Source organism: Callorhinus ursinus, unplaced genomic scaffold (genome assembly GCF_003265705.2).
Source record: "Callorhinus ursinus isolate GAN/ISIS: 27379988/994484 unplaced genomic scaffold, GSC_fseal_2.0 scaffold48, whole genome shotgun sequence".
NCBI lineage: Eukaryota > Metazoa > Chordata > Mammalia > Carnivora > Otariidae > Callorhinus > Callorhinus ursinus.
In genome coordinates this window covers 11,141,696-11,157,749 of record NW_027397110.1, presented here as the reverse complement: position 1 = coordinate 11,157,749, position 16,054 = coordinate 11,141,696, and the positions used below count along the sequence as shown (strand labels likewise).

The 16,054-nt window shown below is 55.3% G+C and overlaps 1 protein-coding gene across 1 annotated transcript; it reads right to left on the bottom strand.

Annotated features, from left to right (window-relative positions):
- Positions 1 to 2,798: 2,798 nt before the first annotated feature.
- TXN2 (thioredoxin 2) lies at positions 2,799 to 15,029 on the bottom strand. The gene is made up of 4 exons (XM_025882182.2): positions 14,882 to 15,029; positions 13,834 to 14,087; positions 11,901 to 12,024; positions 2,799 to 3,640 (listed from the first exon to the last, which is right to left on the bottom strand). The coding sequence occupies exons 2-4, from the start codon at positions 14,085 to 14,087 to the stop codon at positions 3,527 to 3,529; spliced, it is 492 nt and encodes a 163-aa protein (XP_025737967.2). The 5' UTR covers positions 14,882 to 15,029; the 3' UTR covers positions 2,799 to 3,526.
- Positions 15,030 to 16,054: the final 1,025 nt, after the last annotated feature.

Here is a 16,054-nt window from a genome sequence, read left to right as displayed (position 1 = left end):
GGACGGCTCTGGGCTTCCAGAAGGCCGTCGGTAGGTGGCTGGAGAGCTGGAGCTCCTTGGCACAACCAGTGGTCACGGCAGCCAGCCCCCCCGGGGCCCGGGGTTCAGGGTCACACCTGCAGCCGGTGTTCCAGGCAGCGGAGAGGAACTGCGGCAGCATGCCTGGAAGCCTCGCAGGCCGCACAGCGTCCTGCCGGCCACCGAGGCCCCAACATTGTTCTCTGGGCCCTCCCAGGCCAGGGCCCACACTTTAGGGATTTCCGGCAGCCCAGCCAGAGTGGCCTTCGCTTTCCGGAGAAACCTTCCCCAGGCGTCTGGGGCAGGGGCTGAGCTCCCCCCGCTCGGCCCCTCGTCTTGGGCAGGGACTGCTGGGAAGGGCACTGGCAGCACGGTCAACATCCTCCTGACCCAACAGATCCTGGCCCCGGACCCTGGCCTCCTCCGAGACACAGCATCCTCTGCACCTCTCCCGGAGCGCAGGGAGGAAAGGGCCGGGTGAGGCACTTTGTTCTCAAGGCTGGCTGCAGTCAGGGCCCGGGACCTTGAGTGCCCATCACAAGTACACTGGGGCCTGGGCAAGTCACGCCGCCCGTGCCCTTATGAGGGACATGGGATGACATGCGAGGGCCTTTCACGCCCTGACATTGCTGCCCGAGGGTCTGTGGCGTCGGGAGGGCACGGTCAGCTCCTGCCTGTCCCAGCGCTTCGAAGGCCCTCGGGAGCCCTATGTTGGCGAGCGCTCCGCTTGGTCGCGCATCTTAGCCATTCCGCGGACGTCACTCTGCCCTCAGTCTCTTCCCCTGGGAAATGGGGAGAACTCCTGCCCGTCGGGGAGTGGTGGGGATCACGGCGGAGGACGTACATACAGCACAACAAATGCCAGCTTCCGTCCCCGACTCCTGTCTTCGGGCCCCCAGGAGGACCTTGGTTGTCAGAATACGCGTACAGACGCCACCCCCGGGAGGTCTTGGGGCCGAGGGGACCCATGGCGGTGCCCCCTTCCCTGGGGGGTGTCTGTGCTTCTGAGGGGCTGGCACTGGTCCCCCTGCCCCGCAGCCGCACTGCCGACCCCTGTTCCACAGGCCGGGAGCCCAAGAGGGCTCCCAGGGGGCAGCAGCGGGGCAGCAGCGGGGCAGCGATGCAGAGCCAGCCACATCCCGGTGAGGTCAGAGCCGGGGAATTAGTCAAATGGGATCACCCCAGGGGTTCTGTGCACCCAGCCAGTGACTCACGCCACGGGCAGAGATTGCCAACCTGGGCCAGCAGAGGCCCCCAGCCTACCTCAGCGCACAGCACACCTTCTCAGGATGGGGAGCCCGGGGCAGTGCAGAGGCCCTTTGGCAGCCCTTCACACCTGCCAGCCGTGGAGAGGCGAGACCCCCACCTGGGTTTATATCTGGCATCATGGTTTTTTAGACATGACCTTGGGTAAGTCAATTTCTCTGAACCGGTTTTTTCACTTGGAACGTAGAAATGATACTTGCCTCACAAGACAGGAATTAAATGAGGTAATGTGTGTAGAAAGCGCTTGGCAAAGGGCACCTTTTAAGGAGCGGCAGCGGGGTACCGTGGCAGGGCCCCAGCTTGGGCGTCACGGCACCCTGACCTTGAACTCTGGCCCACCCCTTACTTGCCAGGCGTCTCAAAGTTGGCTCAACCTCCGCCTCGGCGTCTCTTCTGTCAAGCAAGCCGCCACGGCCTGCCGTGTTGGCTGGCTCCGGGACTAAGATCACACGCTACATTTTGTACCAGGACCAAAGAGGCGCGGGAACGGGCCGGCCTGCCTGGCCTCAAACCCCAGCCCAGGGCCCCGTACGCCCCGTGACCTTGGACAAGGCCCTCAACCAATGAGCGCGTCTCATGTGTAAAAGGGAATGAGGGTGAGGACGCTGACCTTGTGCAGCCATGGTGGGGTTGGGGGGCACCCAGTTAGCGCCCTGGCAGCACCGGCTGCTGTCATCCACCCTCCCAGCGCTCTTGCCCCCTGCTGGCGCGTCTCCCCTCTGCGTGCCTCTTGACGGGTCCTGGGTCAGAGGTCGCTCAGGGGCTGCTTCTGAGACAGCCCCACTCCCCGGCATCGGCCGGTGCTGGCATGGACCCCTCCAAGACCCTGGTGTGACTCAGGCACTTTCAAGAGCAACCCGAGAGCCACTGAGGACAATGCCCCCAGGAGGAGACACGGCACCCCAGGGTCAAGGGCAAGGGCACCAGGATACCCCTGCTATGAAGACCCCCACGGTTCCCAGGAAGCTGGCACCTCGGTCCCAAGAGGGAGACGGAAGGGGCAGGCCCTTTTGGCTGGCAAGCCTGGTGGCCTGGCACCTTCCTCCATGGGCCACAGGGAGCTGGGAACAAGAAGGGACAGAGAGCCTGGCCCCGACGCTGAGGAGTTCCCGTGGCATGCACAGGAAAAGCGGCCCAGCTCCCCTAGGGCACTAGGCTTTCCAGAGGAGTGGCCATGTGCCGGTCAGCAGAGAAGAAAGGCCCAGAAGCATCAAGGGGATCAGGTGGAGGAGCCCAGGCTTCAGAGGCAACCATGTCTGGGTACAAACCCTGGCCCTGCACTCCATGAGCCTCAGTGTCCTTATCTGCGTAGTGGGTACAGTCAGACCTTCTTGCCTCACTTGCGCGTGAAGGCGGTGCCAGGACAGTGGCCACCACCGACAACAGTGTTGGGCACAGAGGGTGCTGGCTGGTCAAGGGCAAGACGGTGGTGGAGTCGCAGGAAGCAGGGACAGCCGCCCAGCCTGGGGAGGGAGCCCAAGTGCTTCCAGAGCCCAGACAGAATGGAAGCTGTCAACGGTGCAAACCCTAGCTTTATTGGTCCGGTTTGTTCACAGTGAGGGTTCCCAAGGCAGGGGTCTGAAGGCTCCCCCCTCCTCCTGCCCCATGTGTGTGTTTCTGCCCTTGCGCCTGGGAAGAAGGAAGGGAGATGGCTCTTTGGGGGGTGGTGGCTACAGGGTAATTTAGTGTGGAGCCCAGGGTCTGTTCTTCAGAGCAGGAGGTAGAAGGGACCACATAAAGTTCTTTATTACAGACCTACAAAAAATGAGAGAATTATAGATTGCTCTCACTTGTTTGGGTTTCTTTTTTCCTTCTTCCTTTTTACAAAACAGAGGCAGGAAAGAAAAATGCAGGAGGCAGACAGGCCAGGCCCCGGGGTGCGGATCAGAAGAACCAGGGAGATGTGGGCTGAACAGGCCCTGCTGGCTGGCCTGGGGCTCTCTCCAGCATCCCGGGAGAACGGACAAGCCCTAGTGAGAGCAGACAAAAGACAGTGGGGGCGGGGGGAGGCGGCTGTCCCCAGATCAGCAGCAGCACCATTCCTCTGGCACTCAGCCGGGCTGGAAGCACGCAAGGCTCCCGTGTTTGGGGACCCGGTCTCCAAAGCATGGGCCCACAGGGACCGAACAGAAGGGAGGAGGCAGGAAGGGCCAACACAGAAGGGCTCGGAGTTCTGTCGGGGGCCCTCCTGGAACCATGGGGGCCCAGGGGAGCAAGGGCAACCAGGCCTCTTCCCTGCTTGTCAGCCAATGAGCTTCTTCAGGAAGGCCTCCAGCTGGTCCTCATCCTTGATGCCCACAAACTTGTCCACCACGTCCCCATTCTTGATGGCCAGCACAGTGGGCACAGCTGACACCTACGTGGAGGAGACAAAGGGAGACCAGGTCACCCGGAGGCGAACTTTTCTCAACAGCCGTTCCCCAGCCTTTGTGGAGAAGGCTGGTGGTGTACGCAGGGCAGTGACTGCCTGAGCGGTGGGCGGGGCGCCCTCCCTTGGTGCAGGGGTGCTGCAGGGCTTTTCCACTGTGGGCTCCCGGCGGTCCCCTTCCTCCCCCAACCACAGGACTGACTCACTGGCCCAGTGGTTTGGCTGCAATGACAGGAGGGATGAAAATAGCCCACACAGCTGCAGGCCAGGGTGGGGGGCGGGGAGAAGCTCCCCGAGGGGCGGCCGGCCCTAGGGGGGTGGGGTCTGAGTCCTGGCTCTGCTGCCCACTAGCAGGCCACGCCGCCTTCAGGGCCTTGGCGCCCTCTTCTGTAAAATGGGGGTGACAGCATCGACCTTGAGGGCTTAGGACAGAGATGAAAGAGTCACAGATAAAGCTGGGTGGTTAGGAGCTCCGGCCCTGGAAGTGGGTGACTCTGCGGAAGCCCCTTCATCACTCCGTCTCCTTGTTCCCATCGCAAAATGGAGACACTGAGCGCACTGACTGCCAGGTCCAGGGGCTGCACGAGGTAAGGCGAGCAGTCTCAGCACAGTGCCCGGCACCTGGCAGGGCCCTCAAGGGTCAGACCTGGCCGAGCGCCTGGTATGCAGCACTCAGCAAATGGTGGCCACAGAGAGCGTGTCAGAAAGTGTGCCACAGGCCCTGTGTCAGCCATGTTCGCTCGCTGCCTGAGTAGCCAGCAGGGTCCAGAAAGTCACTGACTCATACTGGACAGTGTGGGAGGAAAGGCTCAGCCACGTATGAGCTGATGTTTATTTATTAGGGGGGATGGAGGCAACATTCTTGGCCTATGAAGCATTTTTTCAAGTTCCCTCGGGGGACGCGTACAGATTCCATGGCACGTCCATGAGGCCCACTGCCCACTCTGGCATCGAGCATTTTCTGTGGCCTGGGCTCCCTGCCTGACATTTGTAGACATTTTTTAGAAAATGGATAAACAGAACAAGATAAACATTCTTTCCTTACACATGTTAACTGCAAAGTAACAGCAGTTTACACAAACCTAACGAGTCTTCATGAATCGTTCTGAGTGCCGTCCTGCCCGAGTCACGCCGGGGAGCCGTACGGGGAGTTCGGATGTTCACACGGCGCGCAGGTCAGTTACGTTCCCACGGCGCGCAGGTGGGTTACGTTCCCACGGCGCGCAGGTGGGTTACGATCACTCGGCGCGCAGGTTACGTTCCCACGGTGCGCAGGTAGGTTACAAGAGAGCCGCAGGCCGCACCCGCCCGCTCTCACACCCCGCCCCCACTGACTTTACGTGGCAGGCCTTGTCCCCCGCCCCTAATGGGCTCCGGGTGGACAAACTGAGGGAAGAGGACACAGTCCCTGTTCATATTAGTCCCATTACGCCCCTTCAAGGACTGTCCAGGGGCTGACGCGGGTGGCAGAGGGAATGTGCGGGTGGACCCATGGGCAGTGGGCTGACCACGCGTGCGCTACTGTTTGTGGACCTACCGCTGGCTCCTGCCCTTGTTCATGACTGTGACCCGGGAGGTGGCATGAAGGGCAAAGTCCGGCATGCGGCTCGCCCCTGTCTCCAGGCACAGGCCAGGGCCCAGAGACGCTTGCTCCGCACTGTGCCACCAGTGTGGGGTGCACCAAGGCGGGCACGGAGCTGTGTGTTTTATTTTTTCGAAGACTTTATTTTAATTTTTTAGAAAGATTTTTATTTATTTATTCATGAGAGACAGAGAGAGAAAGAGAGAGAGAGGCAGAGGGAGAAACAGGCTCTCTACAGAGCAGGGAGCCTGACGTGGGACTCAATCCCAGGACCCCGGGATCGCGACCCGAGCCAAAGGCAGACGCCTAACCATCTGAGCCACCCAGGCGTGCTATTTTATTTATTTATTTATTGTTAAAGATTTATTTATTTATTTGAAAGAGAGAGAGAGAGCGCACGCGCGCGCACGAGAGGGGGGAGGGTCAGAGGGAGAAGCAGACTCCCCGCTGAGCAGGGAGCCCGATGCGGGACTCGATCCCGGGACTCCAGGATCATGACCTGAGCCGAAGGCAGTCGCTTAACCAAATGAGCCACCCAGGCACCCTTTTATTTTTTTAAGTAATCCCTACACCCAACCTGGGGCGTGAACTCACAACCTGAGATTAAGAGTCACACACTCCGGGGGCACCTGGGTAGCTCAGTCGGTTGGGTGTCTGCCTTCAGCTCTGGTCATGATCCTGGGGTCCCAGGACGGAGCCCCGCATTGGGCTCCCGGCTCAGTGGGGAGCCTACATCTCCCTCTCCTACCCGCTCATGCTCTATCTCTGTCCCTCTCTCTCGCAAATAAATAAATAAAATATTAAAAAAAAAAAAATCACACACTCGGAGTGAGCCAGCCAGGTGCCCGTGGAGCTGTGTTCTTATGCGCCCCCTAGTGGCCTGTGAGGGCAGCAAGGGCACCTTGAATCCAGCCATTCAACTGAGGGACAAGGCTCAAGCATTAACTGGATCCCATCCTGTTCTGTTTCTTTAACTGCTATAAAAACTGTATGTCGTATGAGAAGGGGTCTAATGGCTTTTATGTGTCCTCTAAGTAGGACTATGCTCGCTGAGGTGGCTTGGAGTGGTGTCAGTTTTCAGAGGCTCCAGGCCAGGCCCGCCACGATCACATTTGTGCAAACTCACATGCGTGCACGCACACGTCCGGCCATGCTGCACGCAGACGTACAGCAGATACTCCAAGGTCTAGTCTTCACTGACCAAGGGCGTCCTTCGGAGGGTAAGTCTAAATCAGACGAGTGCACACAGCAACGGGCTTGCCAAGAGGCTGGTCTTCCCAGGACGCTGCAGTCCATACCTGGGGTGGGGCTGGACTTCCCTCCCCCCCAGGGAGGAGGATGTGGCTTTGCGGATCTTGAGTCTGGCTCACAAATCAGGAGGGGCTGGTGCTTGTAAACACTGCCTTAAATGGAAGTGCACAGGTCCTTGGCACAGTCCTCTGGAATGTGATCTAAGTGGAAGAGGGGCCGCCGTGGGGCAGGAACGCGGCTTCGCTCTCCGTTCTGGCAGCTCTGAGGGGACCGTGCTACCACGCGCTGTTCCTCCTCCTGCTCTGCGACACCACCTGGAACCTTCCAGGCTGGGCCTGAGACGCTGGGAACTCGTGTGTGTGTGTGTGTGTGTGTGTGGGGGGGTCTGTTCCCACGGACCTGCAGTCCACTAGCCACACGGCTACGGAGCTCAATGATCCTGCTAAGTCTCCCCCCGCCTCCCCTCCCCGTTCCCCATCTGTGAGGGCCTACCAAGGGATAGGCACCACGCCAGTTGTCACATAGGCTGGCGACCTCCTTCTTGGCTAATTGCGGAGCTAATGCAAAGGAAAAGATCACTGTCAGCCAGGCCACTACGTACTGGGGGGTTTCTCACGTGTTGGGGTGACACTAACCACTTGCGGATGCGACCTCATAAATTCGCACCGCAAGGTGGGGTCGCTTTACAGAGAAGACCGAGGCCCAAGAGCTGAGTGACTAAGTGGTAGAGCTGGGGTCTGACACGAGATCTGACTGCTGTCGTGACGTCTAACTGCACCACTCGCTGGCCTCAGAGCTCCTGAGTCCCGGCAGGGCGAGGAACCCCAGGTAGGGAAGCGCCTAAAGGCTGACTCCACGCTTCAAATGAGAAGCCTTTGGACCCAGGAGGATTCTTGGAAAAAACTATTATTATGATTATTACTTTTTTAAGATTTCATTTTTTTAAGTGATCTCTGCATCCAATGTCAGGCTTGAGCTCACAACCCCGAGATCAAGAATTGCATGCGCCACTGATTCAGCCAGCCAGGTGCCCCAGGAAAAAAACTACTATTAAAAAAAATGAAATCCAGGGGCGCCTGGGTGGCTCAGTCAGTTAAGTGTCTGACTCTTGATCTCAGCTCAGGTCTTGATCTGATCAGGGCTGTGGGTTCAAGCCCCACGCTGGGCTCTGAGCTGGGCATGAAGCCTACTCAAAAAATCAAATCCAACTATACGACATTCTGGAAAAGGCAAAACTATGGAGACAGTAAAAAGATCAGTGGTTGCCAGGGGTCCAAGGGGAAGAGGGAGGAGAAAGTGGAGCACAGGGGATTTTAAAGATGGTGAAACTCTTCTGTACAAAACTAATGATGGATGCATGTGACTGTACATTTGTCCAAACCCATGAGATGGACACCACCAGGTGTGAACCCTCACATGTCCCCACATGCCCCCTAGAAGGTCAGCACAGGACTCTGGAACTTTTGCTTCTTCATGTTTGGTTCCAGACTGCTGGCAGCGGTCACTGAGAAGCTTGTAGAAAAGCAGAATCTCAGGCTCTTCCTAGACCTGCTGATTCATAACCTGCTTTTAAGCAACATCCCAGATCATATGCACATTTGTGGAGCACTGATTTAGAACACTTTCGAAGTAGGGGCTATGGTAATGATTAAAGTACTATACTTTCCAACTATGAAATATTATTATTCAATGAACTATGAAGTTACATGAAACATTAAAAGGGAAAAAATTCAAATAAAAGCATAAACCAGTTACCCCAAAATCGTGACAGTGATTGTGTTGGGATGGTTAAGACGACAGGTGACTTTTCACCCTCATTATTTCTTACCTGGCTGTTTTTCTAATACTTATTAAAGGGCCTTCTCTATACGAGGAGAAAACAAAAGGAAAACAGCTCCAAGTGTGAAGCCAGAAGAAGCCCCAGAGGAGAGCACAGAGGCTCAAGGGTCCACATCTGGATTTGCTCTTTGCCCCCAGTAGCTGGCAAGGTCTGAACGATCAGGGAATGCCCAGCCATTCAGTGGGGACGAAGAGCTGGGAGACCAGAGAGCTTTTTTCCGGCCAACCCAGGGCAATGCGCAAATGGGGGTGGGGACACCAAAACCCCAAGGCCCCCAGCCTTTCCATTCCGTCTCCTTTGGGAGACAGTGGAGTTCTAGGGTGGACAGCTGACCGAAGCAGAGGTGTGGTGCAAGGGGAATTTGTGTGAGGAAGGAGACACCCTGAAGGTGTGTGCTGGGCATGAGGGTGGGGCAGAGTTCAGGAAAGCTCGGGGAGAGGCACCAAATTCCCTGAATACAACTTAAAGCAGTTTCTCCCACACGTTCATCCAACACTTGGAAAAGGAGGAAGCTGGCTCAGGAGGTGCCATGGATCTCTCAGCTGAAACTTCTTCCTCAGGCTCTCTTCCAAAAGAACAGGTGTGAAGGAAGGGAGGAAAGGGCTGGGGGAGGGCGTCAGGACAACCCCAGTTGGAGCTTCCTAAGCACTGCAGTGACATCCGCCCAGGGCTTGGCAAAACAAGAGCCATGGGATGTGGGCCCAACCACCCTGAGGTCCTTCTGTGTGACCGACACACGATTTGGACAGCAGACAGAGGGAGGAGCAAGAAGATCCTACCCACCTCCAACACACACTTTCCAGGCCTGACCACAGGACCTCGGTGGCCAGCCCGACATCACCAGGCTCCCTGGAATGCAGGTGGGGATGGGTCATTCTTCTTGCCATCTGTACCAGCTAACAATTCCTGGAGCATGGCTGGCACTCAGGGTGTGTCTGCTGAGAAGTTCCACTAGCTGAGGCTGATTGCTGTGGTGGCAGGAGTTGGCCTAAGACACCTTACGCCTGCTGGTCACCCTGGGGATGTTCTGGTCACTCCAGCCCTAAGCTCATCCCTGCAGCTGCTGTGGGCTTTGGGGGAGGGATGGACAAGGAGGAGAAAGGCAGGAGCATCTAAATGGCCAGTAAGTGCCCCCTTAACTGAAAGATCAGTAGGAGAGTTTAAAAAAAAAAACAGCGCCTCGGGGGACCTGGCTGGCTCAGTAGGGCATGTGACTCTTGATCTTGGGGTTGTGAGTTCGAGCTCCACGCTGGGGGTATTGTTTACTTAACAAAACAAAACACAAAAACAGCAAGTCATCCCTCCCCCATAAGCCCTTTGTAAGCAGCCCCAAATCTCTTGCTCAGTGCCATGGACAGTCTTCCTTCGGTAACACCCCCTCCTCCACCTGCAGTGGTCATCAGTGGCTTTGCCTGCCCAGCATCTACTTCCTTTGCCTCTGTTTGGGGCAGATGTTCTGGTGGGTGAACACTCCCACCCGAGTGCAACAGGTGGCCAGCCTATCCTCACCCCCGCTCCCATGGGGACCACCTGGAGGCGGACCTCTACTTGAGCTGGTCTCGTGAGCGCTGAGCCTGGACTTACAAACTCTGAAGGGAACAGGCCCCCTCGTTCAGTCACTGGCTACCCAGAAGGAAGGAGGGATGGAGGCTCACTCCGGCCAGATCAAGAGAACCAGAAATCTGGATTTTCTCGTGAAATCTCTACTTTAGATACCAGCATCTGGTTCAGTATTTAAAAAAAAGAACCCAAAGGCCAGATCAAATGTGTCGGGGAACCAGATCTGGCCAGAGGCCACCAGGCACAACCTCGGCTCGGTAATAACGGTATCCTCAGCATGGTTTCCCGACCCCTTCCCCTCTGGCCACAGCCAACGTCCCCCACGGCCTGTGTTCTCATTCCCTGCTCAGTTCTCCATGCTGGCCATCCAGCCGCAGTGCAACTCTCCCTTTTCGCCAGCTGTCCTGGTCTCCGAGGCTGGGAGGGCGCCCCCACACCCCACGCATGTCCCGCTCCAAGCACACAGGCACAGCTATTCTGTGAGCAAACTGGGCTCACACTGACCACACTTGCATTTGATGTCTGCTCTGCCTAGACTGCTCTTCCAAAGAGCTGCCTGGTTCATTTCCTTACTCCCTCTAGGTCTTTGTTCAGATGTCAGCTTCTTAAGAGAGGCCTTCCCGAGTCCACCCTTTTATTTTTTATTTACTTACTTATTTGTTTTTAAAGGAAGCTCTACAACCAATGCAGGGCTTGAACTCACACGCCTGAGATCAAGAGTCGCACACACCACTGAACCAGCCAGGTGCGCCACCCCCCCCACCGCCCACCCTTTTAAAAATGAACCCCTCCCTAGCCCCATGCTTAGCCCTACCTCCTCTTCCTGATTTACTTTTTCCCCACTGTATTTATTATCTAAAGCAGGATCAGTGAACTATGGCCCATGGGCCAAACCCAGTTTGCTGCCTATTTGTGTGGATAAAGTTTTACTGACACACAACTACGCCCATTTGTTTATATACTGTCTCTGGCTGCTTCCAGTGGCAGCTGGGTATTTGCAATGGAGACCAATGCCCTGTAAAGATTCAAGTATGTTCCACCTGGTCCTCTAGAGAAAAAGTGTGCCAACCACCCATCAAATATACTAGAGGGATGGGCGCCTGGGTGGCTCAGTTAAGCATCTGCCTTCGGCTCAGGTCACGATCCCGGGGTCCTGGGATCGAGCCCCGCATCGGGCTCCCTGTTTGCGGGGGAAGCCTGCTTCTCCCCCTCCCACTGCTGCTCCCCCTGCTTGTGCTCCCTCTCTCTGACAAATAAATAAATGAAATCTTTAAAAAAAAACAAAACAAAAACAAACTAACTGGAATGTAGGCTCCACGAAGGCAGGGATTTTGTCCACTTTGTCCACTGCCTTATCAACAACCAAGAAACAGCACCTGGCATTTAAGAGACTCTGAACACACACACCAACGGAACACATTAGACTCCCTCCTGTCTCAGTGTGTGCCGTGCACTTGGCCCTTCTCCATGCATTCTCCGTGGCCCCACTCAGAGGTCCCCCTAGTGGGAAGCATTCCCTCCTCCACCCTCCCACCCCCCTCCCCAACAATCAGTCCTTCTTTGTGCACCTCTGCTCTCAGCACTTCTCACCATATGGTGCTGAGCACATCATTTCATATGGTGAAATGATCTGTCTACCTGTTGTTCTCTTGCTAGACTAAGAGTGCTGGACACAAGGAGTTGTCTTTCTTGTGCCAGAGTCATGAGTGCCTGGCACATGCCAGGGCTCCCACGTGACTGCTGATTGAATATGTGCACAGATGAATATATGAACGAAGGAACGCATCCATGTCCCTAGACTCAGAGAATAAGCTGGTTGTTTAGATCATACATTCCACTTCCTAAAGGTGGTGAAGAGACACAAGTGGCTCAGAGGCTCAACAGAGTCACATCTTCAAAGTGCCCTGAACTGCTGAGCATGCTAGAAAAAACTGAGACACCCCTTATTGGCTACTGGTGGTCCTCAAGCACCCCCCACACCAGCCGCACTGGGGCAGTCCCCTGCCAACTCATACCTCATATTCTAGGGCGAGGTCTGTGTGGTCGTCAATATCCACCTTGGCCATCACCACTTTTCCATGCTGCTTGGCCACCACCTTCTCTAACCTTGGCCCCAGGATCTTGCACGGGCCACACCACCTCAGAAGGGCAGAGAGGAAGCATCCAGTCACAAGAGTGCTTAGCAATCGATCTTCTGTCTCCCTAGAATCTTCTCTTGAGCCACATCTTTCTGAGGGGCCTTTTGCCCTTCTCAGCTCTGTGTACAGTGATTGAATATTAACCTATAATGTTGACATGCCAAACAATAAAGCCAGCACTCTGCAGTGGGGGGGATTTTCAGAGGTCCCAGGCTTCTAAAACACAGTCTTCATCAGAAGACTCTTATAAAGGTTATTTCAGCAACCATAAGAGAAATACACTGTCATACAGAAAAATGTGAGATCTGAAGTTAAAAGGGTTGGGTTCAAACAGAGATTCCTCACCAAACGGCTGACTGTTCTGGAGGCTCAGTTTCCTCTTTTTGACTAAGAGAGATTATGCCTCTCACAACAGTGATGAGAAATCCACTAAGGCAATGGGGCTCAACGTGCTCTCTAAAATGCAGAGTTACTTCACACACCTCATGGTGTGTGTGAACCACGGGGAGGAGACGCCAATGCTAGGGAGCGTCTCCAACATGCTCGTCACTATGCCGGGACCTTCTCCGCTTTTACTGCCCAGAGCCCTCAACCCCACAAAGGAAAACACCTTCTAAGAAACTAAGGACCATACAAGTTAAGGAACTTGTGGCAAGGTCCCAGGGCTTGACAGGCACCCTGGGATTGCAACCCAAGGCTGTGCTCCAAATGTGTTCTTTGAGCCCTGGGTTATTCTGTGATCTCCCAGGCCCAGGGTCAACTGCTCACACTGCACTCATCACAGGTGCTCCCCTCTGGGTGGTGAGCTCTGTGACAACAGGCTGTCATCTCCAGGGTACTAAGCAAACTCTTGTCTTACTTTCTGGTCAGAGAAGAAAATGAGGCATCATCCCATTTATCGTTCATTTTGGAAGTCCTCGCTTTACAAGGAAGGGAGAAAGCTCTGCTGGCCATGAACCCCTGGCCGACGACCCTTATTTTAAGTCTCAGCCTTTAAAACCCCTTCTGTTCAGAGATGTCACCTAATGAACTCACAACACCTAAAAACCCACTTTGCAAGAACTTATCTCCAATTATAAGTGAAGGGGAAGCGCAAGGACATCAGACGGCATGCACAAGGCAACGTGGTGAGTCCGAGAGAAAGAACGGGAAAGAAAGCAAAACAATCTGTCAGAGATTTGCCCAGAAGGCCTTCCAACTTCTAACCCAGGCTACACAAGGATGCCTCAATCTGAGGGGTTAGTCCAAGTTGTTTTGTAGCCAGGAGGCTAGTCAGGACCCAAAGTCTGGAAATGAGGAAGGCCAAGCTAACAATCAGAAGGCTATCAGCGTTTAAATACCCCTACAACAAACTTCTACAGCCCTGAAAAGAAAACGCTGCCCATTCCCTGCGTGCTTGGGCACCACTGTGGTGGCACCGATAACTTTTTGCCAGCCCTTCCCCGTTTTGGTTGTTAAAAATCAACTTATCTGCAGGGCCAGGAATTGGTATACACCCAAAGCCAGACGATGTGATTGTCCTATTTTTCCTGCTTTGGTCCAAGCTGAAGGGGACTCTGAGCCATTTGGGCAGTGAGATACAGAACGTGAGTGTTTCTCAGCGCCAGTGACAGTGAGCTCTGAAGACTGTTCACTAGTCTGTGTCCTATCAGACTACGCTCAATCTTTGAGTGCGAGGGTTGGGTCTTATCGGTCTTTGGAATGAGACTATGTCTGAGAAGCATCAAACGTGGGACTGAGACCCAGCAGGTACTCAATAAATTCCTGAACAAGGAACACCCCAGTCTTCTGCTGACCCCCCAGGACTCACTGTGCATGGAAATCCACAACCACTGGTGTTTCACTATTGACAACTCGGTCTTGAAAGTCAGGTCCATCCTGGATGTTAAAGGTTGTTGTGCACACTCTCGTGATGTATATTGACCGGGCTTGGCTGGGTGTTACTGTCAGGTCACCAGGACTGCACTGCGGGGCCCTGTGGGTGAGGGGTGCCCACCGACCCTGAGGGGGCTTCCTGGAGATGATGGAGGACAGGAACCTCCTCAGGAGAAGTCGCTGAGCCATCTGTGAGGGGAAAAAGGCAGGAAGAGTTCAGGAAGTCAATACACTAGGAAAAGAAAAGCATCTGGGCAGTACTGTGGGGCTCAAGATTCAGGGCCCGAAGAAGAATGCCAGGAAATGACACATAAGATTTCTAGAGTAGAGGTTAAGTGAAGCATGAGAATCAAAAAGCAGAAGGAATCGCAAACCAGGACAGGAAAACTGGGCTGACAACCAAAAAGAAGTCAGGATGTGGGCGGAGTTACAACAGAAGGGAGGGAGGAACATATATTTACGGAGCACCTGCTAAGGGCCAAGTCCAAGTCCATCCCCATCCCCATCCCCAAGTGCCCTATACACATTACAGTTCTCCCAGATCACCCTGGAGGAAGTTTCTACAGTATTGCTCACATCACAGTGAGGAGTCCGAGGCTCAGATAAATTGTGACATGCCCAAAGTAACCTAACTATTAAATGAGAGTCAACGTTGGAACCCAAGGCCGTCTGCAAATTCTTTATTAATCGTTTAATAGGCGTTTTAATGGGAAATTAAGGGAAAAGGGGGTTATCCAAGGATCAGGAAAGAGGAATCGCAACAATTCAAGGGGAACTAAGAGGCTCAGGAACAGGAGTTCCGGAGTGTGTAGAGGGTTCTAAAAAAAAAAAAGGACGTGACTGGGGAATCGGACGCCACCGGGGATCCCGGCTCAACGGAGGACAGGTCCCCCCGCCCGCTCGGCCGCCGGACAGCGCAGGAACAGGCCCGGAGCGTGTCTCCGCCACGACACCACCTCGAGCCACCCCCACGAGCCTCCTACCTCCCTGCAGCGCGAGCGGAGGGATGCACAGCCCGGCCCTCCCCGCCAGTCAAGGGCACTCCTGCTGTCACTTCCTCAGGGGAGGGCCCTTCGAGCATCACTTCCGGGGACAGACAACCGGGAGCTTTTCCCTCCGCAGCTTGGATTTTCCACCAATGGGAATGGCGGGAGGCGGCACAGCGGAAGGGGTGGAGCTTCAGTTAGGGACAGGAAGAGAGGGGCTCTCGGGGCGGGGGGGAAGGAGAGAACGGAAGTGGGGGTGGGCTCTCGAGAGGAAGCACCGCGAGAAGGGGCGGGCCCTCGGGGGGAGGGACGGGAGGAGGGGGCGGGCTCTTGGGGAAGGACCGGAAGAGGCTGTGGCCCTCGGGGAGGGGCCGGAAGTGGCGGGCGGGCCCTAGAGCAGGGTCCGGAAGAAGAGGAGGAGGAAGGAGGTGGGAGCATGGGGGAGGTAGTCATGGGAGGAAAGGGCGGGAGGGAGGCATGGTTCTGGATCTTGCAAACTCCGGCACCGCCTACCTCTTTGCCTCAGGGTCTTCCAAAAACTGGAGGTGCTGAAGATTCCTTGCCTCCGTTTTACAAAGGAGGAAGCTAAGTTCCTCGAGGCGGAGTGCTGGCTGGGGGCAAAAGACCCTAACTGGGCGTAAAGAGGACGCTCTGTAGCCCTTGCCTGTCACACACAACTCTACGACCTCGTGGTTATCGGGCAAGTCACGCTGGCCCGGGGGCTTCTGTTTCCCAGTACCCGACAAGAAAGGCTGGGCTTGTCTCAAGCCTCTTTGGAGTCGCTGGGGAACTGGGCCTGGACAAGATGCCAGGTGGTGGTGGTACTTGGAGGGCCTGCCTTTGAGGCCCCTGGTGAAGTGTTGTGACCTGTGGACTTGCTTGGGCCTCGGTTTTCCTTCTGCACCCACCCTCATTGTCACGGGCAGCGGGGGGTATAAGCGTCCTCTGTGTGTCCCAGGCTGGAGTCACAGCCAGATCTGTCTTCCCTGCTCCCCAACCGTACATTACCACCACTCGTGGCCTCGTGGCTCTAGGAATATATCACTGCCTTTTTCCTGCTCCTTGCCTTTGTTCAATTTGAAATGCTTTTTTTCTCTCTCCACTTGATGGTACACCTGCTCATCACTTCTTATAATGACTTTTTTTTTTAAAGATTTTGTTTATTTACTT